General features: G+C 65.4%; 2 protein-coding genes across 3 annotated transcripts; both read right to left on the reverse strand.

The window, feature by feature from the left end:
* Nucleotides 1-1,624: 1,624 nt before the first annotated feature.
* NCLN (nicalin) lies at nucleotides 1,625-19,182 on the reverse strand. Of its 2 annotated transcripts, none has more exons than XM_025456886.3 (15): nucleotides 18,878-19,182; nucleotides 14,615-14,805; nucleotides 13,684-13,828; nucleotides 12,857-12,951; nucleotides 10,281-10,361; nucleotides 8,070-8,173; nucleotides 7,517-7,605; nucleotides 7,301-7,440; nucleotides 6,952-7,130; nucleotides 5,641-5,728; nucleotides 5,519-5,557; nucleotides 5,280-5,440; nucleotides 3,745-3,798; nucleotides 3,521-3,599; nucleotides 1,625-3,339 (listed from the first exon to the last, which is right to left on the reverse strand). In XM_025456886.3, the coding sequence occupies exons 1-15, from the start codon at nucleotides 19,059-19,061 to the stop codon at nucleotides 3,280-3,282; spliced, it is 1,689 nt and encodes a 562-aa protein (XP_025312671.1). In that variant the 5' UTR covers nucleotides 19,062-19,182; the 3' UTR covers nucleotides 1,625-3,279. The 2 variants fall into 2 exon arrangements, with proteins under 2 accessions (XP_025312671.1, XP_025312670.1); XM_025456885.3 differs by having other exon boundaries at nucleotides 5,280-5,443.
* A 4,173-nt stretch (nucleotides 19,183-23,355) lies between these two features.
* On the reverse strand, nucleotides 23,356-24,708 carry S1PR4 (sphingosine-1-phosphate receptor 4). Its single transcript, XM_025456887.3, has one exon. The coding sequence runs from the start codon at nucleotides 24,648-24,650 to the stop codon at nucleotides 23,499-23,501; it is 1,152 nt and encodes a 383-aa protein (XP_025312672.1). The 5' UTR covers nucleotides 24,651-24,708; the 3' UTR covers nucleotides 23,356-23,498.
* Between the last annotated feature and the right edge of the window lie 1,008 nt (nucleotides 24,709-25,716).

The raw sequence follows: 25,716 nt of genomic DNA on the forward strand, positions 1-25,716 counted from the left end.
TCCCCTATCGGGCTCCCCGCAGGGAGCCTGCTTCTCCCTCTGTGTCTCTGTCTCTCTCTCTGTGTATCTCGTGAATAAATAAATAAAATCTTTTAAAAAAAAAAAAAAGCCATTTAGAGAGAAAGGCAGCCGACCCTCGAACGCAGGTTTGAACCGCGGGGCCCACTTGCACGCAGACCTTTTACAGGGCAGCCCTGTGATCTATTTTCTGTCTCCGACTGTAATTTTAGCAACTGGTTCTCTCGCTTTACTTCAGGAACACGGCACGAAATACACAGAACGTGGTAACACGGCCCGTCGACTCTCGTGTCACCGCCCTGGCTTCTGGGCAGCAGTGGGCTCTGGGAAGTCGAAAGATCCACGAGGGTTTCCCCCGGGGGGGGAGAACACATGCACCTACATGCACCCGTACGGTAAGGCTCAACCGTACCAAGACTTACACCCAAACCCTATCCTCAAGACGAGCGGCCGCAAACGCCCACGGGCGCTGAGACACGGGATGAAAGACCCCAGCTGTGGCTCCTGGTGGCTCGTTTTCCTGGTTTCAGGCTACAGAACTTTCTGCGTAAAAAGGAAGCTTCTGCATGTTAATCCGAGCTGTCAGGCTGGAGTCCCCACCCACCCCCTGAAACATGGGGAGTTCTCACCTGGTCGGGGCAGGGGCTGCCTTCTAGCCCTGGGGGTGAGAGGGCAGCATGGAAGGGGCCGGCCTGAGAAGAGGTGGCTGCGACCCTGGGACACCCGAGCTGTGGCCGCTGCAGGCCCAGCCCACGCACCTCTCTAGGCCCCAGCTCTGGGTCCAGCCCATCCCTCCACCCGGACCCCTCCCACCCTCTCCTCCCGGCAGCGGCCACTGGGGGCGCCTGTGAGCACCCCAGCAGGTGGACGATCTTTCCAAACCGCAGGCACCCCGAGACCACGTGCGGTCACCCCCCCACACTGTACCCAGAACACAAGCTCCTGAGGACAGACCTTCCCTTTGTTCTCACTGAACGTCACAGAGCAGGGCACACGGCCGCTGTTCGCAGACGGGCGGAGCTGGGTGGACGGAGGGCCACGCCCCAGACCGGGCTCCCTGGATCCACCTGCTGCACCCCCATCCTGGGTGGAATGTGCCCCCCCTCAAATCCACATCCCCCGGGACCTCAGCATGTGACCCGATCTGGATGGAGGGTCCATGCAGATGTGATGGGTCAAGATGACATTGTAGGGCACGCAGGGGACAGGGGGGCCCCCCACCCCACATGGGGTCCTCAAACAGCAGGAGATGCAGAGAGAACCCGTCATGTCACGGGAACAGGGATGCAGAGGCTGGAGCCCGACGTCTATGAGCCGCGAGAGCCCGGGGAGGAACCCCATGGCCACCGGCCGCCCACGCCCTGACCCTTGGACTCCTGGCCTCGGAGCTGCCTGAAGGCGCCCAGCGTGTGGCGCATCTGCCCCGGGAAACGCACGCCCCACGGTCCCCCCCTCCCCGATGAGGAGCTGGCTTGCACCCCACCTGGCAGCTGGGGAGCAAGAGGGCGAGACCACGGGGCACGGCGGGGGCACGAAGGCCAGCCCCCCGAGGAGTGGGTACGCTCAAATCCTGAGCCCCAGCGCCCCCCGACAGGACACGCGACGCTCATCATTCAATATGGCTTTATTTTCTGATCGTCCAAGTGCGTCCCACAACCAGCCTGAGCCCTGAACAGTCGGCAGTCCTGACATCCTGCCCCCGGGAAGAGGACACCCACTCGGCGCCTGGGCCAACGCCGGTGCCCGCGTCCTGGCCCCCACAGGTGGCCGGGCTGGCTGGGCTTCGGTAAACAGTCTCTGGGGGAAGACTGGCTGCGGGGGGGGGGGGGGGTGAGGGGGACAGGAGAGCCTGTGGCCCCCATGCCTGCCCCGCCCTGGGAGGCTGGAACCGCAGCCCTGCGGAGGGGGGTGGGGGTCGGAAGGCAGGAGGCCCGAGGCGGAGTTAGAGACGCGGCCCCCAGGAGCCCATCCCCGTCCCCGCAGCAAGTGGCGAGCTGGCTTCTGAGGGGGGCTGGCTGGGGGCACACGGAAGGAGCTGGGGTCCCCCACACCTTATTAAGGCCTCCCTGGAAGCTGAGGCGGGCACCCAGAGCCCTCTCCCTCATGACGACCCTGCCCTTAGCACAGAACACCTAATTGATTATATTGCTAATGAATCTGTACGCCTGGGTCTCCCTGAGATCAATCTCAGCAGCGCTAGACGCGTCCTCCGCACCCCCTCCCCTACAAGAGCCTCATCTTTGGGGTTCGGGCCTGGCCCGTCCTCCCCACGTCCCAGGTCCCTGGGAGGGCAGCCCCATGGGGGCCGCGGCCACGTCCTCTCCAGCAAATGCTCTCCCTGGACCCCCAGCCTGGACACCCTCCTAGGACACGGGGTCACCAGCTGCCCCAGCACACACCTCCTTTCTACAGATGAGGAAACCGAGGCCCAGAGAGCCTGAGGTCAGGGAAGGGGTGGGGGCGGAGTAGGGACCTCCTCTCTCCTCCACGGCTGCCTCCTGCCCCTGGGGCTCCGAAGGCACCCAGGTTCCTGGGGGGCAGGCCCAAGCTCCCCGGGGCACGTGGGTGGGGGCAGACGGTAAGAAACACACATGAAGGTCAATGGCACAGGGAGCTGGGCCGGGAGGCCGCCGGGTCTTCAGGGCACCAGTGTCCACGGGGGCTCAAGGGAGACGCATTCCAAGGCCCCACCCTGAGGCAGCTCCCTGCAGCCCGGGCCAGGGTGGGGGACACAGGGAGGGGTCGGGACCTGGGGACCTAGAGGCCAGTGCTGCCCTTCTTCAGACCAGAGGGGGAGCATCTGAGTCACCCGAGAGTGGTCTGGCCGGTGTGGTGGGAGGACCCAGGGCTGGCAAAGGAGGCCCCTTGCCCCTTGGGCTGCAGTTCATCGGTCTGTCGGTCGGTCGGTCGGTCGGTCGTGGGCCAGAGGAGGGACGCTGAGGCGGTGCTGGGCACGTCTCCTCTGTTGTCCACAGCGGGCGAGCCCTGAGGGCTGCGGGGCCACCTCTGGGGCTGGGGGCTCCTCTGCAGACGCGTCCCCAAGTCTGTGGCCTGGCCCCTGGGGACCTCCACCAAACGCTCCTCCGAGGGAGTTCAAAGGACAAAACAGAGAAAGAATCCCCCAAGTCCTCAAGAGCAACACAGAAAAGCTCTGTAATTCAGGGTTTCGGCCTCTGAGCCGGGGGCGGAGCCCTGCCCTCCTGCGTGGAGGAGTGGGGAGTGGCGGCAGGCAGGGGCTCGCGGCGTGGGCGAGGGGCCCCCTCACTGCGTCTTGGCCTTCACGAGCAGTCTCTGAACTGTTTTGTACAGGAGGTCGAAGTGCTGCAGGCAGCGGGAGGGCTCGAGTGAGGCCGCGGGCAAAGCCACCCCGAGGAAGGCCGGGCCCGCTGTGGGGCCACCGCTCCCAGGCAGCGAGCGTGGGGGCCGAGGGCTCACCTGGCCAGGTCGCCCCTCCCACAGGGGGGCCTGGCCTCCCACCCGCACCTCCCTCCCCCCTGCTCACCTGGACTGCCGTATAGGCCATCCCGAGGTAGGCGCCGATGCACACGGCCAGAAGCAGGTCGAAGATGGCAGGCTTGACCCTGAGGGCGGTAGGCAGGGTCAGGGCACGGCGTGGCCACCAGCCCGCCTCACCTCACCACCCCCAGATGTCCCCAGATGACACGGGACCATGCGCCCCGGGCCGTGACCCAGGGGCGCCATGGCTGCCGGTCCAGGGTGGCTCACCTGTAGGCGTTCATCACCTGCTTCAGCTGGTCATAGAAGACAAACTCGGGGTCCCTGGGGAGAGAGCGCTTTCACCCACAGCCCGGCCGCCTCCCACGGCCCCCGCACACCAGCCCACCCGGAGGCCCCGCCAGCCCAGGAGGGGGAGGGCGTGCGAGCACGAGGCTGCCAATGACCCTCCTGGGGAAGGACTAGCCTCTATTCTGGGGTCTCTGCTGCTTTTCTGGGTGTCAATCATATTCTTGAAAAACAAAGGGGGGGGGCGCTCGGGTGGCTCAGTGGTTTAGGGCCGCCTTCAGCCCAGGGCGTGATCCTGGAAACTTGGGATCGAGTCCCACATCGGGCTCCCTGCATGGAGCCTGCTTCTCCCTCTGCCTGTGTCTCTGCCTCTTTCTCTCTCATGAATAAGTAAAAATCTAAAAAATAAAAAAAAAGAACGAGGGAGCAGCACCTGTGGCTGTCGGTTGGGTGTCTGACTCTTGGTTTTGGCTCAGGTCATGATCTCGGTGGTGAGACAGCCCTGCGCTGAGCCCAGCTGGAGTCGGCCTGAGAGTCGCCCTCCCCTCCCCCACTGCACCGAGCTCTCTCTCGCTCTCAAATAGGATTTTATGTACTTACTGAGAAAGTGAGACTGTGTGAGCACAAGGTCGGGGGGGGGGGGCAGAGGGAGAAGCAGATTCCCCACTGAGCAGGGAGCCTGACATGGGACCATGACCTGAGCCGCGGATAGACGCCTCACGACAGAGCCCCCAGGGGCCCCGATAAATACGATCTTTAAATAAAAACAAAGTAGGGTGACTCTGTGGAGAGTCTCTCGGTCTGGAGAGCACAGAGGGAAGGCGATCATGGTCTGGGAACCGGAGGCCCGGAGAGCACAGAGGGAAGGCGATCATGGTCTGGGAACCGGAAGCCCTGGCTCCACAGCCTTGGGTCCACTCTGGGCCTCAGTTACCTCTTCTGTCCAAGAGCCCGGACTCTTGCACACACCGTGAGTGGGCAAAGGCCGAGAGCCAGCGAGGGGCACCATGCGGTGTGGGGGCATCTCCTACCGGGGGACAGTGGCAGGTGCCCTTCCTCGCAAGGCCAAGTGGGGAGCCCTGAAGCACGGAATGGAAAAAAGACAAAACCCAGGTGGCCCATGGTGGGGAGGAGCATCCTGAGGGCAGGTGGGGGACCCCGGGCACAAGCCGCCTGACACCCAGAGCACGAAAGAACCAGAAGGCGGGTGGGGGAATAGGGCTGCACAATAAAACATAGAACATCGGTTATGTGCGATTTTCAGACAAAAAAGAAATGGCTTCTGGTATAAGTATGTCCCAAACGTCCTGTGAGATATACTTACACCAAAAAAAAAAAAAAAAAAAAAAACCCATTTATGTGAAATTCACGTTTAACAGAATCCCTGTACTTTCTATCGATTGTTTTATTTCTGGTCCACTGCTTTACGTGCTCAACCTCGCACCCAGGGTGGGAGGCTCCAGACGAGCCCGCTCAGCGGCGAGCCACGGGCGACGGGTGCAGGCGAGGCGGCTCACCGTTTGTCGGCCTTGATGTGGTGCTGCTTCACCTCCTTCAGGTAGCGGCTCAGGTAGTGCTCCAGCGTGCTGAGCAGCGTGCCGTCCTTGTCCACCAGCTGGGCGGCCCGCGGCTGGTTGGTGAGCCAGTCCATCACTGAGTCCAGCTGCTCCTGCTGGATCTGCTGCGGGGGCGCGGCTATGGTCAGGGGACACCCCCCGCCAGTGCCCCCCCCCCGCCCCTCTGCCCCCGCCGTTACCATCTGCTCCGTGAAGACCGGCATGTCCGGGGGGGTTCCCTGCGGAGAGAGGAGGGACGCACCCTGAGTCTGACCCGCGGGCGGGGGGTGCCGGGGGCCAGCGGGCGTGGCGGGGGCCTCACCTTCTCGGTCAGGTTGTAGATGACCCGGGTCAGGGCCTCCGCGATGAGCCTGGTGTTGCGGGTCAGAGTTTTAGAGTCAACCCGGGACCTTAGGGCAGGAGTTGAAGAAAACATACTCAGGTGTCTGGAACGGGCGTCCGTTTAAATCACCCGAAAAAGCCCAAGCGTATTTCCCACAATAATGAAAACCAGCAAAGCCACAGCGGCCTCAGGGCCTCAGGGCGGGCGCCTGCCCAGCGCCTGCCGGAAGGGCTGCACAGCTCTGGGCCCACTCATCGCCAGGGACGTGGGCGTGGTGGAGCCAAGGTGGTGCCCAGTGGGTGAATGGCGCTCCCCACGGTCGCTCCCGCCTGGAACCTGGGAACGGGCCTGGTTTGGAGGCAGGGCCTCCACGGAAGAGGCGGGTACAGGTGAGGTCGCGCTGGAGGAGCACAGCCCTTCGTCTGACGCCCCCACAGGAAGGGGAGACGTGCACACGCACAGGGGGACGATCCGGCCCCAGGGGCAAAGACCGGGGGACTGCAGGCCAAGGGACCCCAAGTACTGCCAGTGACACAGACCCGTGAAAGGAGCGCAGTGCAAACCAGCGCCGACGACTGCTGACTGGGCGGCTGTGTGGTGCCGGGCCTCCCGGGAGGGCGGAGGGAGTGCACTCCTTGCTCCAGCTCCCTAGGCCCTAGAACACCCTTCTCCTGGCTCATACCCCTTGGCTCTGGCACCACCTCCTCCAGGAAGCTTCCCTGATGTCCCAGGAACGGTCAACACCTCTGCCCGCACCTGCTCATAAAACCCCGGCCCCATGCAGGGCTGACCCACCACTGGGAGACACAGACGGGAAGCAAAGTCCTATAGTGGCAGAAACCAGAGGTGCCCAGGGTCTTGACGAGAGATAATGTGAGGAAGGAAGGTAGGGAAGGCTCCCTGAGGAGGTACGAGACAGGACACCACTGTCCAGGCCTCCGCACAGCCGTGCAAAGGCCCCGGGGGAGGAGCGGCGGCATCTGAGCCACAGGGCAGACCGAGGTGCCCCGCATCTGGGGGGGCACATGTGGGGTCTGGACCTCACACCGGGAGGCCAAGGGCCCCCAAGCCACTCACTCAACCCTCACGTAGGGGGGTCTCTGTAATCCGACCCCAGCTCCCCCCTCACCAGGTTCAGGCTGGCCACCCTCCTCCGTCCCATTCCTCGAGTCGCCATCACCCGCACCTGAGGTCCACTCCCCCCGGCGTCTGCGTCTACGCCCGGGCCCGAAGGCTTGCACAGGGCAGCTGTGGGTGGAGGGGAGGCCCCGGGGCCGCGGCTGTGCCCACCTCACATCCATGATGCTGCTGCGCTGGCCGTCGCGATGGCTCTCCAGGTGGGACAGGGTGAAAGCAGGCAGCCGGCGGATGGCGAAGCGTTCGTGCTCCCAGGCCAGGATGTCCTCCGCCAGGTTGATCTTCTTGTGCACCATGGAGAACCGCACCTCCGGGAACTGGTGGGCGGCCACCTGCGAGCAGTGGCGCCATCAGGGTGGTGCTCCTGCCCTTGGTCCTGGCCATTTCCGTCCACGGATATCCACAGGGGGTCTTGACAGCTGGGAGGATCCCAGGTCCCTGCCCGAACCTCCCTTGCCCTGAGGGGCCCCACTCCCTGGCCCCGGGTCAGGAGAGCACCTACCGCCTCCAGCTCCCGCAGGAAGGCGTGCTGCAGTGTCCCCTCGCGGGGTGGCTTGGACACATGCAGGTGCAGGCTGTCCCCCCGGCCCACGGTGTCCAGGCACAGGACGAAGGCCACGTTGTCCTGGAGCAGGCTGGAATCTGCGGGGCGGCCGAGCTGGTTGGGAGGGGCAGGAAGGGCCGCGGCCCCAGCCCCAGGTCACACAGGGCCACTCACCTGTGTGGTCCAAGTTGTCTTCCAGCCAGCGCTTGGTGCCCTGGTAGTTGAACTTACCTCCTCCAGAGGCAAAGAAGAGAAGGTTGTACCTGGTGTGGGGGAAGTGGGGTATGAGTGCTGCAGGTGAGTGACCAGGACCCCGACAAGGAGGTGGTCTCCCCATAAGTACTGAACCCTGAGCAGCCTTCCGAGCAGGGTCTCCCTGTCCTGGCAAAGCAGACTCCCTGGGGGTGTCCAGGGCGCTGTGGGGGGCTGAGCAGCATCCCTGGCTCCAGGACACCCCCAGCTGTGATGACAGCAGACATCCCCAGAAAGGATGCCGGAAAAAAAATAAAAAAAAATAAAAAAAAAAAAAAAAAGAAAGGATGCCGGGCCCTGGGGTGCAGGATCTGGGTGGGGCTCAGCTGGTACACCCACACCCTGGTACACAGGGGGTACAGGCCTGGTACACAGGGGGCCCTCGATTCAGACGCGGTCATTCCTGGGGTGCATGAGCCCCTGTACCCAGCGGCTCCACCCTCCCAGCAGCCCCTCCCGCCCGGCTGTCGCGTACGCAGCGTGGGTGCGCTTGTAGGTGTAGAGCCTGGAGAAGAGGCGGGCGAGCTCCAGCAGCACGGAGATGCCGCTCCCGTTCGAGTCCGCACCGTGCGACAACCACTGTGGGCAGGAGGGAGACAAGGCCAGCGATCAGCCCCAGGTCCCACAGTGGACCTCGCTGCCCCTACCGCGGGGCCTGCGGCTGCTAACAGCCCCCACCTGCCTGCGGACACCGCTCTGCTCTAACCCCAGAATGATGGCGCTCCGGGTTTGCAGGGCCGAGCCCCCGGGACACGGAGCCCAGCACACTCTCCTTGCTCCCCAACACTCTGCCCCGTGCCCGCGGGAGCCTCCGTGCAGAATGCAGAGCCCAGAGCCCTGGGCGGCCGCCTTGGTATGGTCCCCAGGATCGCTGCCCGCCCATGCTGCTGGGAGTGGGGTCGGCACAGGTTCCCTCCGGCTGTGAAAGCCCCCAACTCCTCTGGATCCTATCATCTAAAGCGACATCCCGGGATCCCTGGGTGGCGCAGCGGTTTAGCGCCTGCCTTTGACCCAGGGCGTGATCCTGGAGACCTGGGATCGAGTCCCATGTCGGGCTCCCGCTGCGTGGAGCCTGCTTCTCCCTCTGCCTGTGTCTCTGCCTCTCTCTCTCTCTCTCTCTGTGCCTATCATAAATAAATGAAAATTAAAAAAAAAATAAAAAGAAAAAAAAATAAAGCGACATCCCCGATAGCATGATGGGATCTTGGGAAGTAAAAAAAAAAACTGAATTCTATGATGGGGCTTGGGACCCTCCCACGGTCACAATCCACACACTGACATGTCATGTATTGACATTTAGAATTCAGGGAGAGGGCAGCCCAGGTGGCCCAGCGGTTTAGCGCCACCTTCGGCCCAGGGTGTGATCCTGGAGACCCGGGATCGAGTCCCAGGTGGGGCTCTCTGCAGGGAGCCTGCTTCTCCCTCTGCCTCTCTCTCTCTCTGTCTCTCATGAATAAATAAAATAAAATCTTTCAAGAAACTTTTTTAAAAAATAAAACAATTCAGAGAGAGATGGCCCCACGATGCTCAGGGAGGGAACCGGACACAGGAGGCCACGCAGTGAGTCCACATGTGTGACACGTCCAGGACAAGCTTGTCCACAGACGGGGAGGGGGCTCAGGGAGGTGACTGCTGACAGGGACACGGCTTCTGAGATGGAATGTTCTGGAAGTAGATGACCACGGTGGCACAACTCTGTGGATGTCCTACAACGCACTAAAATACACGCTCTAGGAAAACAACTCAAATGTTATGTCAATTCCATCTTAAAAATAAATAAAAATGGATAAAAGCTCCACAGCAGGGGTTGGAGATTAGGAGGATCCCAAGAGGCTCCTGGTTAGCTGAAGGGGCAGACTGATGAGCAGGCCGGGCACTCCGAGGTGACCACTGAGGCCCTGCCTGCTAGGCCGGGTGGGGCCTGGAACAGCTGCCCGCCATCGGTCGCACAGGACCTCCAACCAGGCTGCCACTGGCCACCTCTCTGGTTCAGCTGATTCGTCTTTCAAAGCAAAACATGCCTGATGAAGACACGGGCACTGTTCACGTACTGGCGTGAGCCCTGACTTCACTGTGCCAGGGGCTCTGAGAGCACGGCCCTGGGGAGGCCTGGGGCCCAGCAAACACTCCTGGCCCTCCTCGGCGTCTGAACTGGACTCTGGGCTCCTGCCTCCCTCGTGGGTGGAGGACTTGGGTCCCTGAACCATCTGTGCAGACAAGGGGTTCGTGCTGAGCACCTGCTGCCCTCCTGAGCCTGGGGTCCCGGCCGAGCCGGGCAGAGGGCCCCACGAGACCGACCCCCGCGGAGAAGCTGGGCGCGGGTCTCTCCTAGGCCCCGAGACCACACCTGTGTGCATACTCACGGCTCGTGTTGGGGGAACTGAGCATGTCCTGTGGGTCACCCGGGAGAGGACCCTGGTGTCCCCGCCCCACCCCTGCACCTGGGGACCCTGACACAGACCTAATCCTGATCCCTGGCCCGGGCACCTGTCAGCCGTGGGGGCTAGGCCACAAGACCCGCCTCAGGTTAGCCCATTTCTGCTTCGTGACGACACCCACCCCCTAAGGTCCTCCTGGGCCCTGAGAGGGTGGGTGCTGCTGCTCTGACCCCCGCCCCGAGCTAGCCCGGAGCAGAGCGGGGGTGGGGGGTGCCCGTGCCCCTCCCCCAAAGAGCACGCATACATACGGGGGCTACTCCGAAGGCATCGTAGTGGGCCACAATGACAATGGTCGGGAGGTCTTCTCCACCCAGCCCCGTCAGCCGCCCCTGCAGAGAGACGGTCTGTGAAGCGCACACTGGCTGGACCCCAGCGGCCAGAAACAGCCCCGGCCTCCCCCACGCGGCGGGGCAGCATTTCCGGCTCGGCCGCCTCGTCACAGACAACATGTGAATGAGAGCCTGTGGCCACGTGCCAATAAAACTTTATTTACAGAAGAAAGTCAAGGGGGCCACGGCGCGCCGACCCCCCCACCCCGAGACCCAGCCCATCCTCGACGGCGGAGCCCCCAGCCCTGGCGGGCCGGCGGGAGAGCTCTGCTGACGAGGACAAGCAGCCGGTACCGACCGCGGCCACGGGCCAGGTCCCGGCGCCCACACCCGGGCTGCCACCTTGGCCACGTGAACTGGCCCTCGCTGAAGTCACATGGGTGACAGACGAGAACGGCCCTCCGTCAGCAAATGCCTCAGCGTCCACTCCTGCCGTCCGAGTGCCAGTCCCGAGGTGCACCGGGGTCAGACGGCACGGCGCGGGGCCCCTGCCAGCTCACGGCCGGGCCCGTCTTCCTGATTCTCCCGAGCAGAGGGCGAGCCCCGGGAAGGCCTCGGCCGTGTCGGAGTGAAGCTCTCCGCCGTGTCGGAGTGAAGCTCTCCTGGCGGCCGCCCACGGCAAGCCACCCGAGACCCAGGGCCACAGCCCGGGTGGGACTCCTGGCCCGAGACCGTGGGCATGCTGCCGACCCTAGAGGCCCAGGCCTCCTTCCCCGACCGACAGGCCAATGCTGGCACCACAGGGTCGGGAGAGCGGGGGGAGGGGGCACCCCGTGTCCACACAGACAACGGGTGGCAGAGGGCTCGAGGCAGGGTGGAGGATTCTGGGAGCAAAGGCCAGGGCAGCCAGGCTGAAACAGACCTCCTGGTGCTGGGAGGGACCCCCCGACCCCAGCTGCTCCTCACCCACAGCAAACCCGACCAGCAGCTGCTCAGCCCGACCTTCGGGAGCCTGACGAAGGCTCTGGCTCCTGGGAGCTTTCTCTGCCCAAACGGCCACGATCCTCCACAGTTTTAAGGAAACTCCTTGATCTGTAACCTCCCTGATCACTCAGACAAGGCAGGGGCCTCCCCACATCCTGAATCGGCCCGTCCAGCCCTGCTGACGTCACCGGCCCGTCCAGTCCCGCTGGCTACCCCGCCGGCCCATCCGGCCCCGCTGACCACGTCGCTGGCCCGTCCAGTCCCATTGGCCACCCTGCTGGGCCACCCAGCACCCCCTGCCCTGCGTCCTCCACCCAGAGCCCCTCCCCGCTGTGTCCACCTGCCTGTTTGCTGCCCTCATGCCTCTCCCCAACCCTAAGTGAGTTCCTCAAGGAAGGAAATGCATCTCGCTTGCTGCTCCCTAACAGCGGGGCTCCGGACGGGTGGACTCACTCAGTTCTGGAGTGTCGCTCCACCCGAGTCCCACCCGTGCCCAAGGGCCGACACCACGGGCTGGCCAGTAGCCCTGCCCCGTCTGGTGGAAGCCATGGGGACCTGGGGGGACCAGCAGGCTCAGGGACGAGTGCTCGCTAGGTGCCCACTGGGCACTGGGCTCCTGCCTGGCTCTGGGGACCTCACAGGAGGCGCAACAAACACGGTCTCAGTGCCTCTGACACTCAGGATGATGGGAAAGGACCCGAGGACACGCGGCTCCTAAATGAGTCAGGTGGGACGATTGCTCAAGAGAAAGTGCAGCCCGGACGGGTCTGGTGTGGCAGCGCGGGGCTGCAGCTCCTGGTAAAACCAATCTGTGGCTTTTCAGGCCCGAAACCGGATGCGTCCAAGGCCTTGCCTGGAGGGCACCCCCCGCACTAATTTGGGGCACACCAGGCGCTGCTGGCTGGCTGGGCTGCCACCAAGCACTTAGCCCCTGGCCGGGGCCTCTGTGAGGGTCTCAGGGCGAACTCTTCACTGGGGCGGGGGACACGACACCAGAGAAGACACTCCCGGCCCCGTGTCCACACAAGTGCTGGGGCCTTTTGTCCAAGCCCCACACGTCTGCCGGGGTGGGGGGGGGCTGACCCTCGACCAGGGGGAGGAGGGCAGCAGAGCCGGGGTCTCCTCTGGCCCAGACCCCTGCCTTCACCACCACCGTAGGTGATGACAGGCTGAACTCTCTCGCGTTTGGCTTGTTGTTTTAATCGGCTACTTCCACGTCCAGAGCTTGACGCCCTCCCATTTCAGCTAAGCTCTGAAAACAGGGGGTGTGTGGCCCCAAAAAGTTCTGAGGACTTCTAGGAATGCAGCACTAGAAGGACTATTATATGATGAAGAGGAGCACCCACTGTGGGAGAGAGAGCTCTCTGTGAGGCAAGGACAGCCAGTGCAAAGGCCCTGAGGCAGGATGAGGAGGCTCCATGTGCGGCCAGGGATGGTGACAGAAAGTGGGAGATCTGACTCGATTTCCCTATCAGAAGGTCCCTCCAGGGGGGAGTGGGTGGGGGGAGCTCAGGGAGCCCGAGTGCCCCCTGTCCCGAGTCTCAGTGTGGCACACAGGGCCGGGCACTCACCTCCACACTGGTGATGAGCCAGTCGCTCACGGCCTTGCTCTGGACCCCGCTGGTGACCATCTGGAAGCCGTTGGCAGTGGCGGTGTGGAGCAGCACTGAGAACGGGTAGGGCAGGGTCAGCCCAAGCCCTGGGGACTCCTGGACCCAGGCCGGCATCCCCGTGGCTCCAAGGCCCCAGAAGGCAGGGGTCCGGGCTAAGCCAAGCCGTATGCAGAAGCGCCCCGTGAGCTCCAGCATGATGTGGTGACGGCGCAGGAAAGAGCCTGGGTCCAGAGCGGGCTGCTGACCCCACTGCCCGGCAGGGGTGACACGCGCCCCCGTGCCAGCTCCAAGCGCCGGCTTCCCGTTACACCCGCCACTTCCACGGGGGAGAACGGAAGGCCAGGCGGGTCCGTTCTGTGGCGTTCCTTCGACTACTTTAGCTAGCTCACTCTCCACAGCCCCCGGCCCTGCCCCAAGCTCATGGACGGGACGTCCCTGGCCTGTCCCTGGCCCACGGTGCAGAAGAAACGTGTCCTCCTGCCCCAACGACGCCGCTGCCCTGCCCCGATGGGCCCAAGCGCGATGCTGACACTGAGAGTGTCGTCAGCAGGTGAACAGACGCCCCCGTTTTCCTTAAACCATCCAGAGGCACCTGGGAAATCCCTCCCTCCAAATTAGCAGCTCTCGAGCTTCTGTTTTCACAGGAGTCAGCGGTGGGGTGGGGGCTGCAAAATGCAGAGTCCTGGCCTCCAGCCCCGAGGCTGCAGCACAGCAGGTGTGAGACAGGGCCCTGGAAAGGGCTGGGTGAGGCCACAGCCTCAACGGGAAGGACCCCACGAGCCTACCTTCGGCAGCAGAGGCAGAGCCCTGGGCGGCGGACGCGGCCTGCGTCTGCTCATAGATGGAGAGCAGGGCCTCGTCCTCCACGGCGAAGTACACGGGGACGACGGTCTCCATGGCCAGCATCTCGGGCTCGGTCTCCATGAATTGCTGCAAAGAAACACACACTGAGGGGGCTTCCAGGGTGGGGTGGGGGCCCAGAGGCTGTCCCGGGAACGCAGGCACGCCAACTCTGGGGCTGGCTAACAAGGCTAGACTCACGCCAGAAAAAAGGATGGGGCGGGGGCCAGGGTACAACAGGATGAGGACGGAGGAATGGGTGAGGGTGGCAATGCCCACGGGGCCCCCAGGGGTACCCATCGGGGGGAAAGCAGGTTGGGAGAACGGGCGAGGGAGCCGGTCAGGTCTGGGGTCACCGGGGACTGGTCCCAGCCCCACTGGCCATCACGCCCTCAGCTGCGAGTGGGCGACAGATGCTGGCACCCTAGGCTGATGGCAGGCACCCACCCACGGGTACCAGGTGCCCGGCACCGAGCACTCGCCTCCACCACCCCCCCACCTGCTCCCCGTCTGCAGATGCATCTTCATCCGAGGGGTCTCACGGGATCCTACCAAGCTGGTTCATCCAAGCAGAGCCCCCTCTCCACACTGAGTACGTGGGGCAGGTCACTCTAAGCAGCATCCCCAGCCCCCCCTGCTGGCGGCCAGGAGCTCCCCAGTCCTCCTGAGCACAGCTGAGCCCAGACACGGCCCAGAGTCCCTCGGGGAGGGAGGAGGCGACAATGAAGCAAACATCCCGCCTTCTGAAGGGCAGAGGGCACACGGGCGTGAAGCAACGTGCCCCAGGTCACCTAGCTGACTCCAAACCCAGTGCTCTTTCTTCTGTGGAAGCTCCTGGACCCGGGTCTGTGCGGAAGAAGGAGGCTGGACACTCACCCGGATGACATCCTGGGGCACGGCGGCCATGGCCCGCGGCAGGATGATGACCACGGCGCCGGCCGACTGCCGCAAGGCCTTCTGGTACTGCTCGTAGGAGAAGTCCAGTAGCCGCATGAGCACGCAGCGCCGGCTCAGCACGTCAGCATCGATGGTGCGGGCCTCTGTGTTGAGCACTGCGTTCCGGGTGCCTGCAGGGGGCAGGGAGGGCGTCCCTCAGTCGGGCGCCGGGACCCCCCACCTGGAGACCACCGACTCGGGAGCCCTCAGGGTCCTGTCACTGGGCCACGGGCATCATGGACGCAGTGCCCGCTCCAACCCGCGGAGTCACAATCCCCACCCCGGGCGCCGTGGGGGGACTGAGTGGCGTTCCCGGCCCCCACCCGCTCCGTGCCGCCAGGAGCTGGACGGTCTCCCACCGTGACAACCACAGACGTCCCAGACGTGGCCCAGTGTCTCCCGGGACAGGATCGCCGGGGGGGGGGGGGGGAGGGCGGGAGGAGCCCCTGCTCTAAACCCAAGGGCCACCTCCCACCTCTTCTGAGAGCTGAAAAAAGCTCCAGAAAATCAGGGAGAGCGCTAGAGCCGGAGTTTCCAGGAAACTGAACCTGCCCCCTCCCCAAGGAGAAGGAGTGGCTCAGAACCAGGGCGCGCACACAGCTTTTCTAAGGCCGGGGCGGGCGGGGGGGGGTCTCCCCCAGACAGAGCACCCGTGCACTGATGCCCGGAGAGCACTGCCGGAGAAAACCCGCCACAAGAAGCCACGCGGACGTCAAACGCAGGAACGTGGAGGAGCGCGGACATCCTGGGACTTCGCACAGGCCCTCAGCACGTGCAGACCCCCCCCCCCCCCGTCTGTGCCCCGTGCGCTGCGGGAACGGACTCAGGCAGCTCCCACGGTCGCGGCACTCGACGGGGATGCTGCCAGAAATCCCAACTTTTACACCAAATCACCCAAACGGCAAAGGTAAGCGACGATTCCAGAACCTTTCAAAAGCCGCAGGCCAACCCAGGATGCGCTAAATAAGCAAACCACGTTGTGTGTCGGGACTGGACGTGGCCCCCGGGGCTTCTAGTTTGGGACACAGCGACCGTGACTCAGAAGAGGACACACAGACGTGGGCCGGCTTCCCTCTGTCCTGGAGGTCAAGGTCGCAGGGGGACACGACGGCCGTCCAGGCGCAGGGGGACCGCCACCAGGCCACGGGGCCAGCCCAGCCCCCAGGGACGTGGTCTGGGAAAGCAGGCAGGTGGGAGAGGGCTTGCTTCCAGGGGAGCGCTCCGTGGGGCTGGTCAGGGAGGCGGACGGCGTCCCAGCTGCGACGGGGAAGACCATCTCGGGAGCGGGGGCCTGTGACCACGGAGCAAGGGTGGGCCACGTGCCCAGGCCTGGAGGGGGTGCCCCCCGCCTCCACCCCAACCCTCCAGGGGCCTTTTCTCTGGTTCAGGCCCTGCTGTGGGAGCCCCCGGACAGCCAAGCGGGGAGAGGGCAGCAGGACCTTCAGCGCGTCCTTGAAGCTCTCCAGGGCCGGGGAGGCCCCTCCCCCTGCCCCACCTGTCCTGTGCTCAGCCTCCCAGAGGCCCTCAGATTCAGCTGCGTGTGGAGACACAGGGCCACCCGTGGAACCTACTGTGTGCGTCTTCTGGCCTGGAGCCCCTGCAGGGCAGGACTCAGAGGGAGGAAGCCAGAGAAAGGGAGGCGGAGAGCAGAGCTGGGTGGACGCGGGCCCCCCACCAGCTCCCCCAGGCCCTGAGGGTCCCAAGGGCAAAGGCCCCCTCTTTGCTGAGCTGGCGCGGCTGCCCTCACCCCTCAGTCTAGGCAGGAAGAGGTCAGGCCTGGCAGGTGCCACGAAGGTGGGCGCAGGACACCTGGACAGAAGTCACGGCTTCTGGAAACAGACCCAGACCTGAGCAGGGCTCGCCAATGGCTCTGTCGGGGGCCAAAAGGTCACCCCTCTCGCCCTGCTGGCCGCACCAGTTCTGTCTCAACTGCTCAGCTCCGTCCCAGGCAGGCACGCCAACCAGAGGGAGTGGCTGCGCGCCAGTAAACTTTATCCACAACACTGGGTGGAGGAGATGGCACGGACGCTGGGGTGCCGACGCCCCCACCTCCTAGGGGCTCGGGTCAGCCCAGGGCATGCGGGGAGCGAGCGCGGTGGAGGCCAGCCGTGCCCTCGGGAGGGCCAGAGTCTGCCTGGCAGGGGGGTGAGGTCACACCCCGCGGCCTTGTACCTGGTGGATCACCCTGACAGCAAGAGCACACGCCTTTCCTTCCCAGCAGCCAGCCCGCGTTTCTCAAGAGGAGCGAACAGGAAGTTAGGAAAGAAGAGAAACCCAGAGCAAGGGTTGCCGCAGGAGGCGGGGAGCCTGCGGGCTCGGAGGGGGTGCTTGAGACACTGGGGAGGGCGCCATGGGCGGTGAGCCAGCAGGGCAGCTCTCAAGGACCCGGGGTCCCTCCAGGGTCCCTCCGCCAGGGGCCGCACCTCCCAGCACCGCGCAGACGTCCCCCCACCAGCACTGCGCGCCCTCCAGCTTCCCCGCCGCTGAACGTGGCCTGCTGGGCCTGGCACGGGGGCCAGGAGGCGAGTGAGCCGCACAGGGGGGCCTCATGCGGGCACCTGGAGCCGGGCCTCCGCCTCCTCCTGCCGCACACAAGCAGCACTTGGCTGGGGCAGGCGGCGCCCCCCCCAGGCCCCCGAGCTCACCCCCGGAGCCCAAGGTCTTCCCGGACGCCCGGCGTGAGGCACAGAGCATCTGGGCTTCTTGCTGGGAGCGGCAGAGACGGGGGGGCGGGGCATGGAGACCCAGACTGGGGGGAACCCAGGCCTTCGGGGCGATGCGCTCTGGGAAGGGAGGGGAGTGGAAAAGGCAGCACAGAAACCCACTCGGATCTGGAGAAGCAGCTTATCTCACATTCGGGGCCCCAGGCCTCCGGGAGTCAGATTCCACCAGGAAACCAACAGAAGCTCTGGGCTGGGGCTCGGTTCGGTACATGGACAAACCCTCGAAATTCCCTTCCTGCCTTGCCCGAGCCCCGTCTCGAGCCGTCTCGGGGGCGCAGGGGCCACCTGTGGCTGCGGCTCCCATCCTGGCACACGGCACACACCCTCGTCCCAGACCGGCCCAGACCGTGTGGGTAAGGACCCCTCCCCAGCAGAGTGTGAAGCACGCCACAGAGAACGTGCCACGGCCTGGGGGCTCCCGGTCCTCCCTCCCTGCACCCCCCACCCAGAGCCTGGGGCCTTGGGTTGAAGAGCATCGCTCAGCCCACCTGCCCCGGGTGTGCCCCCTGGCACCGTGGACATGCAGGGCCAGTGCTACTCTGTGCGGGGCTGCCTGGCACCCCCGCCCACCCCCTACTCGATGCCAGGACCTCTGTACCTGTGACAACCATGAAGTCATCACCCAACGACCCCGGGTTGACAACCACTAAACAGCATCCGCCTAACTCTGGGATGAGAAGGGATGCGAAGGGGAGTCTGGACAGGACTCCATGGAGGCTGGGACCGCCCCCCGCCCCCCCCCCAGGGCTGGGGATCCATGGGGTCAGGCTGGGCCTGAGGTGTTCAGACAGGAGGGGCCGGTCCACGAGCAGGTGGGCTCAGAGCCGAGAAGAACCAGGACTGCGGAGGGAGCCCCGCTCTGGAGAGGACAGACTTTGACCCGTAGGGACCTAAGGCAGCGAGCTGAGAGAAAAACCAGAGCCTGGAAGGTTCTGGAAGGCCAGAGACAGCTGTAATGAGGCAGAGACGAGGGAATCTAGGCTTGGGGCTGGGGTCAGGACCCCGGGAGGAGAAGGAGCAGGACGGGGGAGCGAGAGCTGAGCGGGGTGCAGGCCCAGCAGGTCAGGGAGGGCACTGAGCGGGGTCAGAGACATCCAGGACTCCTGGACGGAGGGCGCGAGTGGGGCGGGGAGGCCGAGCCCCGCGCAGGGGTGTGCACCAGAGGGAGGGACCACGCTCCCGGGCAAGGGACCCCAGGAGCCCCCGGCACCGGGACTGAAGCCGCGGGGCCCGTGCTCAGAGCTCCTGAGCCCCGAGGGGAGCAGGACCCCGGCTCCGGGGCGCCCCCGAGGTCAGGACCGGCTGGAACTGCCCCTGGGGGGGGGGGCTCTGGGCGCGGGGGCGGGGGGCGCGGCCCGGGGAGGATGGGCACCGCGGGGGCGGCCGGGGACGCGCCGGGAAGCGGGCGGAGGGGAGCGGGCGGCCGCGGGTTCCGGGCCGGCCGGGCTCGGGGCTCGGGGGCCGGGGCCGGGCGACGCACCGTAGGGCTGGCCCTGCAGGTCGTACTGCTGCATGCGGTACACGGTGAACTCGTGCGCCGCGTCGGCGGCGGGCAGCGGCGGCGCCACGAGCAGCAGCACGGCGGGCAGGAAGACGATGAAGCCGAGCGGCAGGCACGACGCCTTCAGCATGTTCTCCAGCACCTCGCCCGCTTCCTCCAGCATCCTGGCCGGCGGCGGGGCCGCGCGGGGCGGCGGCGGGGACGGGACGGCGGCGGCGGCGGCTCCCGCGGACTCACCTCGGCATGGGTAGCCGCCGGGGTCCTGCGGGCGCCGCGCCGGGCAGCCCGCGCCCGCTCCGGGGTCCTGCGGGCACCGCCGCGGGCCGCCCCGCTCGCCGCGCAGCCTCCGGGGAGTTGTAGTCCTCCTGGCGCGCGCGCGGAGCCTCCTGGGAGTGGTAGGCCGGCTCCGTTACATCGCAATACGGGACGCTGTGATGGACTGTTCGGCTAGGCCTGCTGATGAGGCGTCACCTGACACGCGAGTCAGAAACATACGGAGACTCGAAAGCAACTAATTGCAGCGGAACTTTCTCAAACGCTATCTGTGTGGCGGGAGGAGGCGGGGAGGCGAGAGGCGGGGGCAGGACGTGACCTTGCGACCCGGAAGGAAGTTGGGATGAGAGCCGAGAAGGCGGGGGAAGCGGGGGGGCAGCGAGATTGCAGCGGCGCGCAATCTCCTGGGAATTGTAGTCCTCCTACGCGGGCACAAGGTCTCATGGGAGTTGTAGTCTTCGTGGACGGAGTCTGAAAAAAAATCACTTAAAACTGCCAAGGGTCGTAGATGTTAAACTCCGCGAGGGAAAAGACTTCTGCCTGCTTCGTGCGTTGATGTATCCCCAGAACCTAGTGCGAGGCTTGGCGCACGGTGGGTGGGTTATACCATTTTTGAATGAATGAAAGAATAATAAAGAAATGATAGAAGTTTCTTAAAGGGATGGCGCAATGGGTTGTGGGACTTGTAGTCTGGAGCCTGGAGTTCGTGAAGGGGGTGGTGATGCGGAATAAATATATACTTAAGGCTTATTCGTATTTGGGGCATACTCATAGTTTGAAACAATTTTTTATTTTTCGTTGTTCATCAAAAATGCAAATTTAACTGGGTGTCCCAAGGTTGTATTTTAGAATGTGGCGACCCTAAGAAGGCACTGTGTCCCAGCCAGGGGTCATACCCACTCCTACAGATGGGAAGGCTGAGGCCAGGGGTGCAGAGCAGGAAAGCTACCCCCCCGCCCCCCGAGCTGACGTCCAGGCTCCCATAGGGCCGCCTCCCTTCTGTCCCAGGTGCGAGGTGGCGCAGACTCACAGCATTTTGGATTCAAGTCCCAGCGCCTCCCCTTCCTGGCTGGGTGACCTTGGGCAGACTGCTTCACCTCTGGGAGCCTCAGTTTTCTCAGCTGCCCGATATGATGGTAATAATCCAACACCCTTTCCCCACCCCCCAGGGGTAAGAATCCAATAGAATGATCCCCGTGAACCGGCTCAGAAAGAGCCAGGCCCACATTCAGTGCTCAGGGCCTGTGGGTAGGGAGAGAACGCACCCAGCTCTGCTGCATCTGCTCCCCCTTCCCCCTCCAGGGGTAACATCGTCCTGAGATACCGTGTGGTGGTCTGTCTCCCCCACAGAGCAGGACCTCTACGGGGGCTGGCAGCGGGTTGCTTAGGGGTGCAAGCCCTGTGCCCAGAAGAGAGCCCGACACTCGGTGGTTCAGTGAATGAATGAGTGAGATGCATGAGAAGCGAGCCCCCAGTGCCCCCACCCCCACCCCGCCAGGTCCTGTCCGCCGCCGCTGCCAGGGAGCCGCCGGGCCTGAGGATCAGGGCTGGCCTAGCAGGGCAGGGGAGAGGACCAGAGCTCATCCTGGCCCTGGTGCTCTTCATCCCCAATTCCTCCGTCTGTCCCCGTTCTTCCAGGTCGGGCTGTGAACGCACGAGAGTCACACACGCTCACCCAGAGACAGCCCGAGAGCGCGGCCAGAACTTGGCTCAGGTAACAAGGTGAGGACCCCAGAGCTGCCCGAGCCGCCTCCTCCCCTGAGCCAGGGTTTCCGTCTGGAGAGTGGAGAGATTCAGCTGAGCCCCACCCGGCGGGGGCCAAGCAGCCACCTGCATGCCCCTGAGCCCAGGAAGCCCGGCTCTGCCCCTTCCCAGCTGCGGGACCTGACCTCTCTGGTCCTCAATGTCCCCGTCTGTAAAAGGGAGTTAACGGTGGGACCTTCCTCCCAGAGGATTTCTGAGGAATCGATACGTTAATAGAAAGGTGGGGATAGCAGGGCCAGGCACCGAGGACCATATAAGGTTTTGTTGCTGTTGTTATTCACTTAAGAACGTATGCATGTGGTTCGGGAGGCTCTGGCCCCCCCCCCCCCCCCCCCCCCCCCGTCCACACGCCGGGGGCCGGGCTGTCCATACCCTGCTTTTACAGACGAGGAAGCCCGTGGTGTGCGGCACAGCTGCAAGGGTGGCGGGTTCCAGACGCTCCCCCATCCAAGCGCCTAAGTCAGGGTTGCTGGGACAGCTGCGCTGCTGTCAGGGAGGAGGGCTGGCGGCGGGTGGGTGGTTAGAAAAAGGTTCCGGAGGCTCCGAGGAAGGCACGCTGTTGCGTCCACTCCTCCCAGAGCTCCAGTCACTGTAGTGACCCGGACACTGCCCCAGCCCCCTCCCTCATGGAGCTCACGGCCCAGGCAAGAGACGCATGAGCATCCAGAAGTGGTCACAGCTGCCATCCATGTGGGACACGCAGGCGGCAGGACACGAGGGGAAACTGAAGGGAGGAGAAGAAATCAGGGGAGACGCCCTGGAGGAGGTGGTGCCAGAGCCGAGACCTGAATGATGGGCAGAGAGAAGGCAGGTGAGGACTGGGCGTGGGCACGGGCCAGAGGCAGAGAAGAGGCCACTATGGTGCAAGCTCAATCGCGTCCCCCAAAGGTCACATGTCGAAGTCCCCAGATGGGACAAGATTTGGAGGCAGGGTCTTTACAGAGGTGATCGAGCTGAAAACGAGGTGTTTAGGGTGGGCCTGGCATCCTTCTAGAAAGGGGTGGCTTGGGCCCGGAGACCCCGGAGAGCAGAGAGCGGGACACTCGCACAGGCCGAGGGGCGCCCCTGCCGGAATCCAGGAGAGCGCGGGGTCAGGCTCTGCCCCTGTCGGCTCCACGGATGTGCGGCCTCCAGAACCACCAGAGAGCAGAGAGCGGATTCCTGCGAAGCTGCCCCCGACGCAGCCCGGCAGCACACCAAGGCACCGGGAGGGCGACTTTTAAGATTTCATTTCATTTTCATTAATTGTAAGCAGCCGCGCATGGCCAGCGGCCACAGGACCGGGCAGCGCGGCTTCCCGTCGCGGCGGCGCCCCTGGTCGTGCACACAGCTGTCCCGTGCCCAAGCGGCGGCCAGGGTGCTGCCCCCCCACCCTGCAGCCTCAGAACTTGGCGAGACGGTGGCAGGAAGCCCGGCCGGCACTGTCATGCCTGGAAGGAGGGAGAGGACTTTCTCCCAGCTGGACGTGGGCACGCGTGGAGGGCGCGTCACCCCTGGGCCGTCCAGCACGGGTGCCACAAGGGCCACGGAGGACGGTTTCAACGCAAACCAACTCCAAGTTCACTTCTAGGATCTCACCGGCCACATGTCAAGTGCGCCACCGCCGCCGGGGCTCCCAAAACAGGTGGCAGGTTCCCACGGTCGCCAGGAGTTTCGTCAGACGCGTTGGACACCACGTGCCGCGGTGAGCGCAGGCTGTGCGCCCACGGCCCCGGGGTGCGGGTCCGTCCCTCATTGGCCCATTTTACAGGAGGCGAGGGCAAGGCACTTGGTGCTAGAGGGGCCGGGAGGGGAGCGGGCCGGATTCCCTGTAGCCGGGAGGCCGAGGCAGCTGCGCCCCGCTGGCCCCCAGGCGGGACCCCGAGGGGCACAGAGGCCCGAGGCGGGGAAGAGGCCGCGAGGCGGCCAAGACGAGAGATGGGGTAGGGAAAGGGGAAGTGAGCGAGGGGGCGGGGGCCAGCAGGCAGCCCCTCCGGCCCTCACCCCCGTGTGCACACACGCGCACCCTCGCTCTGCCGCTGCCCCTCACCCCGCGCCCCCGTCCACACAGACCCGCCGCCCTCCCCGGCCGGGGCGCACGTGCCCGCCGCCGCCAGCGACCCGCGGCCCCGTCGCCCCGGTGCTCACAGGTGAATAAGAGCGACGCTGGGACAAACTGTCGTTAACTTCCGTGTTGCCAGGGTGTCAACCCCCACCGCCGCCCGCCCCTCGCAGCCTGGCGGCCCCCCCCGCCGGAATTCAGGGAGGAGCTGGGGGTCCCCAGCATCGTGCAGGAGCTGGGGGTCTACACAGCAAGCCCGCTCACCCCCACTCCAGGCCCCTCCCCGTTCCAGTGAGCAACCGCCGCCTCCAGGGAGACCGCGGGACACCTGCTTGGCACCGGCGGGCCCAGGCGCTGTGAGGAGGACCCTGGGGCCGCGGGACACACGCCCAGCTCGCCGCCGGCTCCCCGCCTCTCCCTCAGAGCCCCACGCTCCCCGCGCGCTCCCGGCTCCCGCGGCCCGAGGCCTGCACGGCGGGGGGCGAGGGGGGACAGGACAGCCGGGTCGGCCCCCGCAGTGGCTCAGACGCTCCGCACGCTGGAGATGCTGGTCAGGGGCTCTCGCATCCGGAAGCTGAGCGACCGGGAGCCCCGAAAGCTGTCCCTCGGCCTCAGCGAGCTGTCCGTGGTGGAGGACTGGGCCTCGGTGACCTGGGCCAGGCAGTCCCGGGGCCCCCGCAGCCCCAGCCGCAGACACCCGCAGCAGAGGAAGCCCAGCACGGCCTGGCACACCTCGCGGCTGCGGAAGGAGTAGATGAGGGGGTTCACGGCCGAGTTGAGCACGGCCAGCGCCAGGATCCAGTCCATGCCGCGCAGGTACTCCTGCGCCCAGTCCGTGGAGCTGAACACGTCGGCCAGCAGCAGGCCGAAGAGCGGGCCCCAGCACACGACGAAGGCCAGCAGGATCATGAGCACCGTCTTGAGCAGCCGGCGGGCCTTGCGGCGGGCGGGGGCCCGGGGGGCCTTCTGGCCGTTGGCGCGCACCACGCGGAAGATGGCCCCGTAGAGCGCCATGATGGCGGCCAGGATGCAGGCGAAGACCCCCACGCAGAAGAGGATGTAGGCCTTGGAGTAGAGCGGCAGCAGGCTGGAGCAGCGCGGGAAGGCGCACACGCAGTTCCAGCCGAGCAGCGGCAGCAGGCCCAGCAGCGCCGCCAGCAGCCAGCACAGCCCGATGAAGCCGTACACCCGGCCGCGCTTGCTCGCCCCGCTCTCGGCCACCGGCCGCACCATGGTGGCGAAGCGCTCGCCGGCGGTGAAGAGCAGGCTGAAGGTGGAGGCGGCCAGCGCCATGAAGAGCAGGCCCTCGCGCAGGAACCACTGGGCGGGCGCCAGGTGGAAGGTGCGCGCGCCCGACAGCAGCACGTTGGCCAGGTAGGCCACGCCGGTGAGCAGGTCGCTCAGCGTGATGTTGACCAGGCAGTAGTACACCCAGCGCCGCGAGCGCATGCGGGTCGCGATGGCCACCAGCACCAGCAGGTTCTCCAGCACCACCAGGCAGCTGGCGGCCACGAAGACGCCGCGCAGCACCCCCAGGCTCCCCTCGTCGGGCCCGGCGCGCCCCGCCAGCCGGCCCGAGTGGTTGTAGTGCAGCACGATGAGGCGGCTGTGCCCGCTGGCCGCCAGCTGCTGGCAGGACTCGGGGGCCGCCGCCGGGGGCCCCGTGCCGTTCATGGCGGTCCCCTGGGGCAGACTGAGGCCCGGGGTGGCTCGCCCGGGGCAGGGTGGAGCCGCCCGCCGGCCGGCCTCGGTTTCCTGTTGTTTCAAATTTCCTGTTATGTTCAAGGTACCCCCAAGCCGGGGGTGAGGCCGGGGACGGGGAGGGGCATCCCAACGGTCGGCCCCCACCCAGGCTCCCGAGGGCCCTGCGGTCGCCCCCTGCGGCCAGACCCGGTCTCCGTCCCCTCGTGGTCCTAGAAAGCCCGGGGAGGCGGGAGGCGTGGGGGCCCAGGGAGGAGGGGAACCGGGCCTCTCCGCGCCGCTCCCCGTGCTTCCCCGGGCCCCCACGGGCCACCCGCTCCGGACCCGGCTGTTCTCTCAGAGGCTCCGAGCCTGCCCAGCACACAGTAGGTGCTTAATAAGCGTGCCTAGTGACGGCACACACGTGAGCGCCCCCAGATACCCCAGTGAAGGCGTAGATGCAACCCATCTTATTCCCACGGCGCACCTGCAGCACGCCCGTGCACAGAAGGGGAGGTTGAGGCCCGGAGACGGGGTCCGGCTGCCTCCAGTGGGAGGGCAACACCCACTCGAGGACCCATGCAGGTCCCCTTCCTGGGGTTGCCCAACCTGCCCCCGAGCTGGCCCTGCCAGGAGCCTCCCGGACGGCCCCCGAGGCAGCCTCTCACCCCTGGAGGGAGAGGGGCTCATGGGAAAAGTGGGAACTCACCCCCCCATGCCCATCCTGGCCCACTCAGGTCTACACAGCCTGGGGTGCAGGTGGGGGAGGGGTGTGAGTAGAGCCCGTCCTGGGGAGTCTGGCTGCAGGAGGCACGGGTTCCCCTGAAGGGATCCAGCAGCCCTGTAAGGGCCGGGCCAGTCGGGAGACGGGGGCCACCAGGCAGCACCCCTCCCTTTGTTCACCGTTCAGCCCTGGGAGCCGCGTGGTCACAGGGAGCCACAGATAGAGGTGCTGCCGGCGGAGGCTGTAGCCTCTTGTCCCTGGAGGTGACCGAGCACAAGCAGCCCCAACAGCAAGTTCTGGGAACAAGTGCTGCCCAGGCAGTGGGGGTGTGACAGG

This window comes from Canis lupus, chromosome 20 (genome assembly GCF_003254725.2).
Source record: "Canis lupus dingo isolate Sandy chromosome 20, ASM325472v2, whole genome shotgun sequence".
In the NCBI taxonomy this organism is placed as follows: domain Eukaryota; kingdom Metazoa; phylum Chordata; class Mammalia; order Carnivora; family Canidae; genus Canis; species Canis lupus.

What these genes read in the sequence shown, in the direction of transcription:
- S1PR4 (XM_025456887.3), bottom strand. Translation starts at nt 24,650, where the DNA reads ATGAACGGCACGGGGCCCCCGGCGGCGGCCCCCGAGTCCTGCCAGCAG.
- NCLN (XM_025456885.3), bottom strand. Translation starts at nt 19,061, where the DNA reads ATGCTGGAGGAAGCGGGCGAGGTGCTGGAGAACATGCTGAAGGCGTCG. An exon ending in TCCTGCGGGAGCTGGAGGCG is followed by an intron (nt 7,131 to 7,300) that starts GTAGGTGCTCTC and finishes CACTGCTCGCAG; the next exon opens with GTGGCCGCCCACCAGTTCCC. An exon ending in CGGTCTTCACGGAGCAGATG is followed by an intron (nt 5,444 to 5,518) that starts GTAACGGCGGGG and finishes GCGCCCCCGCAG; the next exon opens with CAGATCCAGCAGGAGCAGCT.